This window comes from Lissotriton vulgaris, chromosome 12 (genome assembly GCF_964263255.1).
Source record: "Lissotriton vulgaris chromosome 12, aLisVul1.2, whole genome shotgun sequence".
NCBI classification, from domain to species: Eukaryota; Metazoa; Chordata; class Amphibia; order Caudata; family Salamandridae; genus Lissotriton; species Lissotriton vulgaris.
Genome location: NC_141700.1, coordinates 41,330,362 through 41,345,260, shown reverse-complemented (window position 1 = coordinate 41,345,260; position 14,899 = coordinate 41,330,362). Strand labels below are relative to the sequence as shown.

General features: G+C 46.0%; 1 protein-coding gene across 2 annotated transcripts in view; it reads right to left on the bottom strand.

The window, feature by feature from the left end:
- Positions 1 to 8,477: 8,477 nt before the first annotated feature.
- The window catches only part of LOC147673191 (arrestin domain-containing protein 2-like), an 87,191-nt gene continuing 80,769 nt past the window's right edge, over positions 8,478 to 14,899 (bottom strand). For both annotated transcript variants that reach the window (XM_086946977.1, XM_086946976.1), the window contains exons 3-8: positions 14,342 to 14,489; positions 13,733 to 13,835; positions 12,930 to 13,186; positions 12,231 to 12,393; positions 11,513 to 11,664; positions 8,478 to 10,371 (exon numbers count right to left, since the gene is read on the bottom strand). In XM_086946977.1, the coding sequence (XP_086803103.1) occupies positions 10,321 to 10,371; positions 11,513 to 11,664; positions 12,231 to 12,393; positions 12,930 to 13,186; positions 13,733 to 13,835; positions 14,342 to 14,489 (874 nt within the window). In that variant the 3' untranslated portion in view covers positions 8,478 to 10,320. The remainder of the gene's footprint in view (positions 10,372 to 11,512; positions 11,665 to 12,230; positions 12,394 to 12,929; positions 13,187 to 13,732; positions 13,836 to 14,341; positions 14,490 to 14,899) is intronic.

Genomic DNA, 14,899 nt, shown 5'->3' with positions numbered 1-14,899 from the left:
CAGAGATCTCACAGGCTCCAGTTTCAGACGGCAGAGCTATATCTCGGGTTACAGAGATCTCACAGGCTCAAGTTTCAGACGGCAGAGCTGTATCTCGGGTTACAGAGATCTCACAGGCTCCAGTTTCAGACGGCAGAGCTATATCTCGGGTTACAGAGATCTCACAAGCTCAAGTTTCAGACGGCAGAGCTGTATCTCGGGTTACAGAGATCTCACAGGCTCCAGTTTCAGACGGCAGAGCTATATCTCGGGTTACAGAGATCTCACAGGCTCCAGTTTCAGACGGCAGAGCTATATCTCGGGTTACAGAGATCTCACAAGCTCAAGTTTCAGACGGCAGAGCTGTATCTCGGGTTACAGAGATCTCACAGGCTCCAGTTTCAGACGGCAGAGCTATATCTCGGGTTACAGAGATCTCACAGGCTCCAGTTTCAGACGGCAGAGCTATATCTCGGGTTACAGAGATCTCACAGGCTCAAGTTTTAGACGGCAGAGCTGTATCTCGGGTTACAGAGATCTCAGGCTCAGGTTTCCGTCAGCATGGATTTATCTGAGGGTAGAAGGATGTTAAAGGTTCAAGCTTAGACAGCGGAGATGTATCTCAGCATAAAGGGATCTAGCATCAGATAGCAAAGCTATACCACCGGATACAGAAGCCTGCAAGCTTTAGTGATTGTCGGGTCTAGAGAGTGGGACAAACCTTTGACGGAAGTGAGACCAAATCATCTTTCTGAAGCTCTGGAGTTTTGATAACTCACCCACTCCTTCACCCTTCTTTCCTTCACCCCTCAGCGCACTCATAATTTTTGTTCACCCGCCACTTTTGCCTTCTCGAAAAACTCCATAGGTGAGATCTTTGCCACCCTGTAAAAATTCCATATTTTATAATCCTCCATCTTTAAGGCATTGCGAAAAATCTTGATACCCTTAACCGCATCGCTGCAGCGGCTATTCTGCCGCAGTGCTAAGGGGGCGGGGTGGCTGCGCGGCGGCCGCATGCTGGTGACGGAACTGGTCCGTCATCAGCCGCGGTTGGGCTGTGCTCATGACTGAGCGGTTCCGTCATGGCCCCGCCCGCTCAATAGAATGTGCCGCGCAGGTGCGAAATCAGCGCCGCGCAGGCGCGTCGGCAGGGCCATGACGGAACCGCTTCGTCATCAGCACAGCACCACCGCAGCTGATGACGGAGCGGTTCCGTCATCAGCATAGAAAGGGTTAAGAGGTTCAGAATGCCTTGGAGCTGTTCCTTTTCAACCTAAGGTTCCTGATTCTCATCAATGAACCTACTTCCACTTTGGTGAATTGCACAGTTATCCTCCAATCAAATCTAGCTTTTCCCTCAAGTTTCTTACTTTCTTCAGTCTTTCGCCACTTCATCGACCGTTTTGTTCCATTTTTCATTGATTGATGACGTACACCTCACCAAGTTGGCCTTCCTGTTCCTAAACAATTCATGAAATGAAATGAAATGAAATTTGATTTGTAGAGCGCATGGCTGCCCGAAAGCGTCCCGGCGCTTGCTTAGGGAACCCGTCCTGGTATTCCCCTGCGAGATAACCCATTACAGGGCATCCCCAAGGTGAAAGCCAGGCATCCCGCTGCGAGGGGCCGTTGTGGAGATTAAGCAAGCTATTGCCCAGAGTTACAGAGTGGAACTCCATGATTGGAATAGGCACCGAGGCGAGAATTGTCAGGTCCGGGGAAATTTTGAGCCCAAGACCCGCCGAGGCGGGGAATTGAACCCTGGTCTGGGCCAGACCTCTGCATCAGGGTCTGCCGCTCCAACCACTTGAGCCACACTTCTCCACCAGAGGGTATTTCACCAGTGGTAGAGTGAGTATTCAACCTGCGCACAACAATAGTGTAATTTAACTCCTGCCAACAGTTGCTACTGTCACTTGCTGTTTTAATAGTTAATTTAATCACCTTATTAAACCTCTTGATCATTCCATTGACCTTTGGAAAATATGTTGCATTATGTGTTATCCTTCTCCTCATAAAAAAACACCCTCCATTTCATTTAACTCTAGCTGCACCCCATTATCAATTACCATAGGGTTGAGAAAACCTTACCTTGGGCGAGCACAATTCCTCCAGAAACTTTATAACCTCTTTTGCTTCAATGCTGGTCCCCACCCCTATTTCCGGCCACCTGGTAACCATGTCTAGCACCACTATTATATACTCTTTATTCTAGACATTTCACATCTCGGCTCAAAACTATGCGGGCATGGAGCTCCCTGCATTTTATTGAATTATTACATTCTACTCATCTTCTCACTCCCTGTTCCACTGAAAACCTATGCACGTCATTAGTAGCCCTCCATTGTTCTTGGTCTTCTCTACAAAACTTGCAACAGATTGGTTATAATACTTTGCCATCACTAGGAGCAACACTAACTCTGCCTTATTTACAGGATTTACCACAAACCAGTTCTTCCTTTGGTTCAAACCTGTTTTGTGGTACCTTTGACCGAGATACTCTATCTCCTGACGATTAAATCTGCATTCCCTGCTTTAACAGTAAAGCCACTTTACTTCATGCTTTTCAAAACCTCATGCAACCGTTGATCATGCTCCATGCGACTAACTCCATAAACCAGCAGATCAACCTGATATATGTTCACCCCAGCAATGCTTTAATATTCTCGCCAGTATTATGTAAATGGCGTACGAAAGAAACCCAAACAGCCTTTTTTAGAACTTGTACTTTTCAAATGTCATGATAAATGCTGTCAATTCTTCTAATTTGATCATCTAGTAGTAAGCATAGGTCAAATCTAAGGATGAAAAAATATACTTTGTACCTCTTAGCATGGATACAATTCCTGTGCTATTGGGTTGTGAGTAATCGTCAACAATCAAACACTCACTGCTCTTAGGTCCATAAATAGCCTGGAATACCCACTGGCTTTTCATGCTACTATTGTAGGTGGCAACCACTCCGTGCCTTTCACTTCTTCAATAATTTCAATCTCCCTAGGTTTCCCTAGAATGTATATGATTTATTCAGTGATCATGATCGGAAGCGTAGCTACCAGCAGTGCAGCTGGTGCAGTGCACCGGGAACCAGAGAGAGGTGGGCCCCATTCTGTCCGGCTCCAGCTTCATTTATTAGAAACTGCCTTCTCAAAATGTTTCAAACACAGAGTATGCATGTGGCTTAGCTTTGTGTTCCCTCTTCTGAGTAGGTAGGAGAGGAAATAGCATAGAAAGAGCAGAAGATAATAGAGGAATATAGGAGAGGAAAGAGATGAAAGAAAATGAGAAGGTGAAAGACAGAAAGTACGGGAGGGGAGGAAAATGTAACAGAATGGGAGAAAAACAGAGACAAAGAGAAGCAAGGTAAGTATGAGCAAATGGAGAGAGCAAAGACGAAAAGAGGTGTCCAAAACATGGATTTTGGGAGAGAAGGGAAAAACTAGATAAGAAAAAGTAAGAGACAAGAGAGGGGAAAGGGGCAGAGAGGAAGGGGTGAAGGAGGATAATTTGAAAGAGAGTTAGTAGATGGCAGAGTGATAGAGAGAAGAGAATGAAAGACAGGCTGAATGGGAGACTTTTGAGATCGGCAAGGCGGCGTGCAGCTGTAAATAGTACAGCAGTGCAGTTACTGCAAGATCCAGAGCTGTGATTGGACCACTGTGCCCCAATTATATCTTGATTGTATTACTGTCCCTGCTGCCCATTTTCATTGCTTGCTTGAGGGTCCATGACACCAAGCCTACGCCACTGACCATGGTGGACACATTCATGACCTCAGGGTCAGTCCCCTCCTTGAATGTACCCTTTAAGATATTCCAACTCTTTTTTAAAGAGTTCTTGAACCTCTTTCTCACGGGTTGGCCTGTCAATCCAAATCTCACTTCCGCCAGACAGCTCCTTCACCCTCTCCGCTGGTAAAGAACTGGGACCACGCGGACGCCTCGATCCCTTTGGTGGAATCGACTGATGGAGTCACCTTTTTTTGATGCACGTTTAGCTCATAGGGAGAACAGGTGCAGAAAACACAGCAGCAGTGAGGGCGTCTTCCACTAGAAAACAGCCACAACAGCCCCACCCCCCAATAATGCACATGGGTAGCGCTCAGTGTTCAACATCATGGTTTGAACATAGCTCTGCCCAGCCTCCCAAGGTCACCAGGAAAAAAGGCTGATTCACAACACGTGAGAAATGCAACGCCGAACACAGAAAAAAACACGCAGGAAATAAGCACACAGGGAAAAAAGATTCCGTACTGCCCTGGCCTGGGGAACTAAACCTAATACCCTTAAGTATCACTGCTGGCAGGGCAACTGCAAGGTCCCCTGGCACTCAATCTGTTTTGTCCACATATCTAACAGAGTGTAATTATTTTATCGACCAGCAAGCATGAGATGCGGAGTCGGCTCCGGGGATTCTGAACCACGGGATAATAACTGGCAGAGTTGACAGACACAAGGCGCTGTGGTAATGGAACTCTCGAGCGCCATCTGCTGTCCTTTATCGTAGACACATCTGGTAAGAATGGGCTGAACTCTTAATGTACCCAAATATGCTTCCCAGGTAAAGAGGCTGAAATCTCTCACCGGAGGTGAACCACGACGCGTGGTCCTTTCTTTTACCGTCGCAAAATATGCAAAAAAAGGCTAGAAATTCCCATACACGTTTTTGATCTTTTTGACAAGGGAACCTTTCAGACTTGCAGTCAGTATTTCGTAAAGAGTAGCCTAAAAATGGATAAATATTAAAGTGTTGAGATACAGGCTGGAATAGAGTTGGAACTGCCCGGATCGCGGTTCCCGCCACTCTTCTTAAGATGGCCGCCACGGTACAGGCCTGCTTGAGGGAAGGGCCCTGCTCGTGTCCCAGTGTCATTAGCTGACGCCCTGACGTCTGTACGGGTGCTGCACCATCACTGTGCTTCGGTCTGCACAGCAGCAGCCTGTGAGGGATAAGGGAGGGCTCCTATTTTGTTTTGTGTCACAGCTGCTACAAATGCCTCACATAAAGGACAATCAGCAACTCCCGAAATTTACTTTTATTATAGGTCACAATGCATTTCATGCAAAAAAAAGTGCCAAAAAACCAAATACCACAAACGACACCCACTTGCAATATGGTCGCTCGGGTTCGTCCACCGCGCTATTCTTAAATTCTGCCGGTAACATGATGTAATTAAGGGATATGCCAAAATGGCATAAGTTTGGGAATGTTGCGTCACAAGTGTAATTCAAAATTCCCAAAATGATTAAAATTACTCTAGTGTAATTGAAAGTGAGTGATGTAGTTCTAGGCATGTTCTATAGAAGTGGCAGGGGCGGCCATCGGCATGTGCAAGCTGTGCACCTGCACAGGGCCACCAAACCCCAGGGGCCACCACGCCAATATATATCCTTAATATAATAATCCTCTGAGGATGGATACATGTTTGCATGGCGGCCCCTGGCAGGGATTTGGCGGCCTTCAGCTCGGTTTCACTTCCAAACACTCTGACCCCCCCCCCCCCCTCATCACTGGCCTCCACCATGCCCTGACCCCCTCTTCCGGGGCCCCCTACCTATGCTCCCTGCCCAGGGCCACCATGAGCCTAGAGCCGCCCCTGGAAGTGGCAAGTGTGTATGAGGATGGGTGTAATTACATTACTGCACACTTCTATACCACTTACTAATCAGTATTTATTACTTTAAAAGGAACCCATTTCAATATCCTCGGACACCAAAATATTAAGAAAAAGACCTGCCCGGTTGTAAACTCGCGCCTTCCATGTCGCATGCACGTTTTCTTTGTGATACATAAATAACTGAGCTTACAATGTCTGTAGATACATTAACCCTCTGAGTTTTCTTAAGTAAAATGCAACTCTGTGATATGCACATTACCGACTGCGCTCTGCAGTAGGCACATTAACCAGCGTAGTTATCTTAACACTACTATAACCTTACATTTCCTGCCTCGACAAAAAGATGAATCGCAGGTGCCACCCCCAAATATACATCACATGCATTCTGTATGTTATCATGTCAACCTCATTTCCCCGTGCGGCCAATTCTTTTTGGCGGGCGGGGTCAGATTTTTTTGTTTTTACCAAATAATTTATACGCGGATTGTGGTTTTCTCTGCTTACAATACCCCTCTTATTAACCCCATGATTGGTGTTGTACGCTCCGCATTGAGGCCTTATGTTACGAGTGGTAATTCCTTCATCACGGTTGATACCAGTCGTAAAGGGATTGGAGCGGTTTTGGGTCAGTGGGTTGGTGGTAAAGAAAAACTACAGCACGTTGAGTGTGAGACGTGGGCGTGTGTGTGGGCGGTAGAAATGTGTAAGTCATACATTTGGGGAGCATCGTTTGATGCCTGTACTGACCCTAAACCTTTAGTGCATATCTTAAGTGTCAATGCTTTACGCAAAGTGTCGGCACGATTGGTGAGGCTGTTCTAAACTGCAAGAATATGGCATGCCTGTAAAATACATACAAGGGGGAAAGAACTTTTGTGCTGATTCTTTGCCACATTTGCCTTTGCCAATGCCACAAAAGGTGGCAGAGATAAGAAATGTGTGTGGTATGGAGTTATATCCGAGATTGAGTGGGTGACAGGAACAGCAAAGGATGGAGTTTTGCAAAAAGTGTTTCACTACATGAGAGTAGGTTGACCATCTGAAAAAAGTTTATCAGAGGAGTTACAGATTTCTGTCAAATATTGTCTGAGCTGTCGTGTAAAAAGCAGATTTGGTTGAGGAAGGGTTTGTTTGTGCCTCCTTCAAGTTTGTGAACGTAGAGCCAGTTTGGCACATGATGGTCATCTGGGGATTTCAGTGACTTGCAAAAGACTGACAGCTTTTTTGGTGGCCTCGTATGGGCAAACTTGTTTCTGTTTTTATTGGAGAATGTCCGCAATGTATAAACACTGGAAAACAGCCAGCAAACCTCTATTTCCGGGGCCGCTGCCCATGGGCCCTCGATGTAAACTTACTCTGGACTCCTCAGGTCCCTTCAGTTTCCTGCCAGCCGAGAAGAGATTCTACGTTGTGTTAATCAATTAGTTTTTTATGTGGATTTACTATTTATTTGTCGAATCTCCAAAGACCAAGACGCTATTCATTTTTTAGAAAAAGTATTTCCCAGCGAGGGTTCCCCGCAGTACGTAATAACGGACAGTGGTACGCATTTTGTGTCAAAGGAAATGAAAGAATTTATGGCTAGACTGGAGGTAAAGCATTTGCAGGTTGCCTTATACAGTCTTTCTTTTAATGGCATGGTAGAAAGGGCTAATGCTTAAGGGGGTATTGGAACAGCTCAGTCTCACGTGGATGTGTCCAAATTTCTGAAAGATAAGGGGTGGGCAGACTTGACTACTCTTCATCGTACTGCCGGTGAGTCACAGATAAAGTCGCTATGAGGTAGAGAGGCTTAAACTAAGTCAATATCAGGGGCCGTATTGGCATTGTTTGCGCCCGGCGCACCTTCCAAAAGGTGCGCAGGGCACAAACCATGCCGATGCTCCCCATTACGGTGAATGGGCTGCCCTGGGTGCCGCCGCGAACTTGCGCTGCCCGGGGGCAGCGCATTCATGTGAAAATATGGAGCAGCTGCCCCGTGTTTTCACAACGCAGTTGGCACCCGCCTGCACTTCCAAAGGGATTTAGAGAACCCCTTGCTGGCAGGTGCAGTCCGTGTCTGCCCCTGCCCTGCAGAGGGCTGCTGTGCTCCCCTATTAAACGGCGCACTCTCAGTGCGTCTTCTGAGGGCTTCTTTGACTCTACGCCCACATCTGAAATATGGCACGTGTGCAGAGTCAAAGGAATTCCCTCATTTGCAGGGGGCAGGCCCCTATGCAAATGAGGGAACTCCATTGGTTGATAGCGCTGGTGCCTTAAGTGCGCCAATTCGTACTTTAAATGCGCCAGGGGTGCCAAAGCGGGCGCAAATGCCCATTGAGCCCCCGGGCACCTTATGTAATATGGTGGTAATATAACTGCAGAATGCTAGTTTATAAAGTGTCAATGCGAACAGTGGAGAAGAATTTGATGTGAATAATAAAGGCGGGAGAGAGAGAGAGAGAAAGAGAGAGAGAAAGAGAGATTATATATATATATATATATATATATATATATACACAAAACATACAGAAATGACTAAGATTGCAGGAAGAATGTATCGAACACTGAAATTAATGGGAATGGTTGGGGTTTAATCAAGAAACCATCCAGGGTTGTGAAAGGGGAATGCATTTCTTCAATGCCGATCAAAGAGGTTAAAATAAGTTTCTGTTCTGTTACAGGGGAGAGGGTGGTGCAGTAGGTACAGCGTGGTTCCCATTATCTATCATCACGCGTGTTCTAGTGATATGGGGAGGGATTCTACATCCTCTACGGATTTGTCTTGCTGTCGCGAGGCTGCTCGAAATTTGCCATCACGTGTTTCTGATGTACCCACTGGAGAAATGGAGTCTGACCCTTCCAAGAAAAGCCACCCACTGCTGGTGCTAACGCCTTCTTAAATAAACAAAATATATCATTTTATTTTTTGTGTGACAAAAAGTACTTTTGAACAATTTTACAACAGAGTAACAAAGGTATTGTAAAAGTATGCAAATAAACACTGGCCAATGCCATTTCCTTAATATTGGTAGCGCTTTAAGGCTTGTTGACCCTTCATATGTAGGCAGACTTTCTCCATGCTGCCCGAGTACTGCTGACATTACAAATACGTAAAACACATGACTCTGCAGGTCGTCCAAGAAAAAAAAAATCTACTTTTTTTGGCACAACTCTGATACTGGAATGCACATTTGGAAAGGTATTGTGGAAAAACTCCCAGATTATATATTTTTTCTTTTTTTAAGGCACAATAAACAGCAAAGCACAAATGTGAAAAGTCACTAGAAGTGCAAGATTTGTGAAGCACCACTTTTCAAACGTGCAGGTCGCCCCCTACAGACAGTACTTTCAAACATATCTAAGGCACCCCTCAAGTATTAATATATTCCATTAAATGGCTAGCTTCCCTTTGGTATCAGCTATTTCATCGCATCATTCTCACGCCATCGTCTAGGTAAACATTCATAGGGACCAGGCGCGTGAATTCACTTTTGATGCCAACTAGATTTCGTACATTACAACCATTTTAACACTACGTACATTTCATCAACACCTTGACTGTCAGAAGCATTAGATTGCGACAAGTGATCAGAGGGGGTTTGCCTCTGTGCGCTTGCTTCCTATACTCTTGCCAGATATTACATCATACAGCGAATGCAGCCTTAGTCTAGCACCAAGCACACAAAAAATGCTGCAGTTCCAACTTGCTGTGGCCTCCCTCATTGGACATCACCCATTCCTAGAAACCAAAAACAGACTTTTAGTCTTTCTTTCACATTCTAGAGTGCAGGGATGGCATTTTCCCTAGAAACCAACAACAGACTTGCGGTCTTTTTTTCTTATTCCAGAGTGCAGGGATGGCCCCCTTCTCTAGAAACCAACAACAGACTTGCAGTCTGTCTTTCACATTCTAGAGTGCAGGGATGGCATTTTCCCTAAAAGCCAACAAAAGACTTGCAGTCTTTCTTTCACCCTCTAAAGTGTAGGGATGGCATTTTCCCTAATAATCAAAAACAGACTAGCAGTCTTTCTTTCGCATTCTAGAGTGCAGGAGTGGCATTTTCCCTAGAAACCAACAACAGACTTGCAGTCTTTCTTTCACATTCTAGAATGCAGGGCAGGGAGAGAAAAAAGTGTGTTTGACAAGTGGAGTGAAATGTATCGTAACAAGTCCTTTGAGGGCGCAACATTGGAGGTTTACACATTCGGTCACAGTGAACTGGGTTTTTTGGCTTGAGGACACACAACATTGTGTCTGAATTTTTCATAGTCTCTTGACTTCGATAAGTCACACATGGATGTTGAAGAGACACTTCCAACTTCCTCTCTTCTCTGCGAAGCGCTTTCCGTACTCCGCTCGCTGTTATATTAAGACCCCTCCGTTAATGTCCAAGACTGTACAATTGCGCTACTTCAACACAGCTTCTTGCGTCAATAGCTAGTCTCGTGAAAAGGTACACAGCGCATAGCGGTCAGGGTTACCTCCCCCTGTGAATGCTTCGATGCCAGGAGTAGCAAGGCTCGCAGGACACCAGGCACCAACACTAGTCCTCGAGTGCCCGGGCTGGACGGCGAACACCCTATGCGACACTGGACAACTAAGTTCACACCTTGTCCATCGCAGTGGGACACCGTGCCGGAGCAAAACGTCTTCAGTTCCACCAGGGTGGAAAATCCGGAGACTTCATCCCAAGTTGGGTTTTCGATTCTAGCACGACAGCGTCTTGCAGTCGCTTCCTTCAACACGTCATGCAGCGGGGCCTCATGCTGTCTACCGGGTTTGGGTCAACCTGAAAAGTAACCAGAGAAATTAGATAAAGCTCCTGTTGCAAAATTCCTTTCTCAAAATTCAGATCTGAACTTCCCCACCCTATTCTGTGTTTTGGTGGCGGTCCAGTTGGAAGTACAGCCCTTCCGAAGCCCTTACAAAGCACAGACCCAACCCAGTTACTTGTAAGACTTTCAACTCCGAGAAACTACAAGAGGAGGCTTGCAGACTACCAGTTACTGGCACACATCTCCTACTCTGGGAACACCTTATGTTTCCATTGGCACACTATTGGTGTCTTTAGCGGGTGTGCCTGCTCGCGTCATCGCCACAGATAACTTTGTGTAGGCTACGGATCTAGGTAGGTTGAAGGTTTTGGGTTTAACTCTGAATTAAAATACCCTATATTAAGGGTTGCACATAGAGTGGTTAAGTTGGGACCACCAGCTGCAGCCTGTGCAGGTAAGAGCGGTGAGGCCGGGTTGGGGAGGGACTCGGCAGACGACCACGAGGGGAAATTATATTTAAAAAATGCAATTCCTTCGTGGTTGTCTGTATAAATCGCCCCCACTGCCCGACTGCTCTTATCTGCATGGGCTGCGGCTGGCAAAATGGTTTCAAGAGAGAAGTTTTATGTTGCTTTGAGAATATATTGCTAAATAGTTTAGTGTTCAGTAAGTTATTACGACTCTGCTCTGGAGTACTGGCTTGTCAGAAGCTTTAATGGGGCCCGCTAAAATTGTTTTGCAAAGCCGCACCGTAGTTTCCACAAAAAAAAAACTCTAGGAAAGAAAGGGGACATTATTTGTTGCCAGGCAGTGGCGAGGTCCCATTGGCTGCCTTGTCATTAATAAGCTGACCGGGATTTTTTTTACTATCTATTATATAAATTAATTTTGTAGCTTGGGCGAGGAGCTCACGGCAAATATCCCCAGATGCCCTCCCTATTTAGAAGTCTCACGTAAAGTGGTTTCATCAATACAATTTTTGGAAAGATTGGGGAATTGAGAATGAGATAGAAAGTGATTTGCCCAGGATCAAACAATTTGACCAAGAAGGGAAATCAGGCCTCAAAAACTCAGATTTAGCACGTTTCTGCCCTTATGGGTCAATTTTATTTATTCTTTACGCTTGATGAGAGCCATTTTGAGAGAGTCACTCACCACAGAGTACAGGGGCGGCGGGCGGTTCCGGAACTCTTGGATGTAAGCATAGAATGGGCCCTCCAGGAGGCCATCGAAGTCACTGTGGAGCGGTGGGGACAACCTGTGCTCTGAGTCATCGTCGGACACAATGGCGGAGTATTCAGGAGGAGCTGAAAAACAAAAAAATATATAAGTTAGACAAGGCGGTTCACCTTCCACAGGGCGGACACCAGACACCTGCTAGAGCAGCACTTCCTACACGGACTATCTGCTGCAACCTTCTGGTAATGACCAAGTGGCTCAGGCTTGCTGACGACTACTGGTCCTGCGATACACTCAACCATCAGTTACACTCAGCTCTCCCATGGACCAGTTCACCTCCACAATAATGAGGATTTCTGATTTTGGTTTATCGTAAAGGAGATACCAATGGACATGGAAGATAATGTAGGGGTAGCCGGAAGGCCTCAACCACATGATACGCCTTGTATTGTCACGCGTTGCTTCTCCCAGAATATTCTCCGGAAAGAATCAATTTTTGTACTCAATCATCCACCCCATATCTTGTCAGGTTCTTCAACACAAGACTGCCCACTTACCCTCAGCGCTCATAGCTTTACAGATATCTCCTTACCCTCAATGATCCCCACTGCATCCAGAAAACAGCACTCTTCCATGTTGGCACTACAAATCTCACAGAGCAGAAAATTTACAGACCATTCCATTGGATACTTACGCTCAGGCTGCTCCGGGATGGTGAGTCGCAGCCAGTCTAGATTGACGCTGTACTGGCTGCTGACACTGGAAGTCCGGCTCCCGAAGGGATGCAACGGGATCGTCCCGATGACCAGCGGAAGCTCCAGCATTAGCTTTGATGTGCCGGGAATGTCGACGCACATCTATGACACAAGAGGGAAGGAGGACTTTGAATAAAAATGACACCACACACTCAATGGGCCATATTAATATAATCAAATCTGAAAACATTGTAAATCTCATATCAACCAATTGAAGCAAGCAAAGGTTTTATCATACCATCGGAGTTTTATGTTAGTTGTGTTCCTATAAATTCTTACTGCACCCTGGCACAATTCTGTGTTTGGTGAAGGGAGTGCAACATTAGATTCATGTAGCATTTGTCTTAATTAAGGCCTCTTGAAAAAGGTGCCTATGGTATTGCTTTAAATGGCCACAAGATGGAGCCAGATTGTAACAAAAAACCTTAAAAACACCCATAGTGTCACAGGAAATGGAGTACCAAATAGCAAAATATATTTTTTGCTGGAGGTCTAACTTAAATAAAAAATGTAATAAAACCTTGCACCACAGCTGTGTTCATCTTTCGAAAGCCTCACAGCCCAGTTACGCTAAGCCTTCTTTGAATTCCCATATTAAGCTCCTCTCCCAATTCCTCCATGTAGTGGCGACCTCTCACCTTTAAAGTATACTCGACGCGGATGATTCGGCACTGCGTAATGGACGGGCCAAGGGGTGGGACCTTCAGTGCTCTTCCGTGCCACGTCTCCCTCTTTCCAGCACCCACCGGGTCCCCAGCCATGGTTGCCACCACCGTTTTCTTCTGCTTCATGGTTCCCCGTGCGATAAAGGTTTGCGTTTGGATAATGGCCGCCTTCGGCACCACAGCGCGGGACGTGGCATTATCGATTTCTGCAAAGATCGGAATTACTTCACCTGGAGGAGAAATAAAAGCTATGGTGATTCCAGGCCTTCAAGAGCAGCTGTGTTTTGCTATTAAACATTGGTGAATGTCTTTTATAGTGCTTTGACGACAGTCATGTGACACTGGACGCAGTCTGCACAGCTGGCACATGCAGTGAGATGTTGGCATGAATGTGGAGGGTGGTGGCTTGCACTAGGGGCTTGATGAGAGCTTGTTGGTTGTGAATCCAATAAACTTAAATTCTAAATGTTTCCCTCACTTGACCTACTTGTGTGTTCCTGGGCAATGTGTGGCCTTATTACACCTCAGTTTCGTTGTTTGCAAAACTGAGAGCACTTAACGCATTTTCCTGACACTAGAATAGCATAGAATAGGGAAGCAACAGAAAGACAACAAATTAAATTTCATAAAATAAGCTAAGAGGTTATTTTGGTATTGCCCACCTAATCTCTGACCCGAAGGACAAGGCGGGTCTTAGTCAAAAGTTTTGAGACACTTAGACTAATAAGGGAGAACAAGGCAGTCTTCAATGAAATCAGTGATGTCTCTTGGGTTACCTGGGGTGTAGCCTTTCCGGTCGATCTTGGCGGTGACGGACACCTGTCCGAGGCTGCAGTACCAGGCGCGGGCGTTCTTCTCCTTCGTACCCGCTTGTGGGGCCTGGAGAGAAGAGCATGGGCATTAAGTTTCCCTCCAGTTAGCAAAAATTGTACTAAATAAAGTAGTTACATTTACAATGTTGCAAATATTCAGTGGCCTATGAAACAGATTTAGTAGCCAACACTGCGAAAATTCGGTTTTACGCATTGCCAAATGGATTGTACCCAACTTGATGTGAGCTATTGGTTACAACAGTCAAGTTCATGAGCATAATATTGTTAAATTAACCCCTTCCATGCGGCCGCGATTTTGCGCCTGTGCGGCAGAATCGCGAGTGGGCGGGTTTATGACGGCCCCTAGCCGTCATCAGCACACGAGCACCGTAGTGCATGACGGCTGGAGGCCGTCATCAGCATGGATGGGGTTAAAAGCAAAATCAATAAAGTCTGAGCCCTATAGAAGCGAGGAGAAACGACTATACAAGTCTAGTTACAAATGGGAGGATATTTGTCCCCCCTACACCTCCCTCAGTGATCGTCCACCCAGGGGGTCGCCCCCAGACTCACCAGTAGGGCGGGCGTGTTGATGTCAATGGGTTCGATGACGGTGAAGTCTTTTTTGGCCTTCTTGACGGTGGCCCAGGGCCGGTGGAGTTTGGCCTTCACCCAGTACCGCACGCTGCCGTGCTTCCCCTCGAATGACGTCACCAAGGTCCTACGCAGGCAAGAAATTGATAGAAATAGGTTTATCAAGTGCTTCTATAGCCAACCTCAAATCAAATGCAGATTAGATCTGCTGAACTGTTGGCTCAGTGCCATGAACTTCCACACACTGTTTTATCTTGGGCACGCGGCCTTCTCTCCAAACCTCTGTTCCCTTAAATTCTACAATAAGCTGTACTTAGACACCACAATCCAGAACCTGATGCGGGTCTACGGGCTACTACGCCTTTGCGTGCTTGATTCGGACACGTTTACTGAAAATGAATGAATTGTTGAATCATGATAGTGCCTCTTCTATCCTTCCAAATCCAAATAACGGACTCACCTATCCACCACTTAAATGTACTTGCATGTTTCACTATACTAATTCAACACTGATCCTCTATGGGTCCCGGAGTAGCG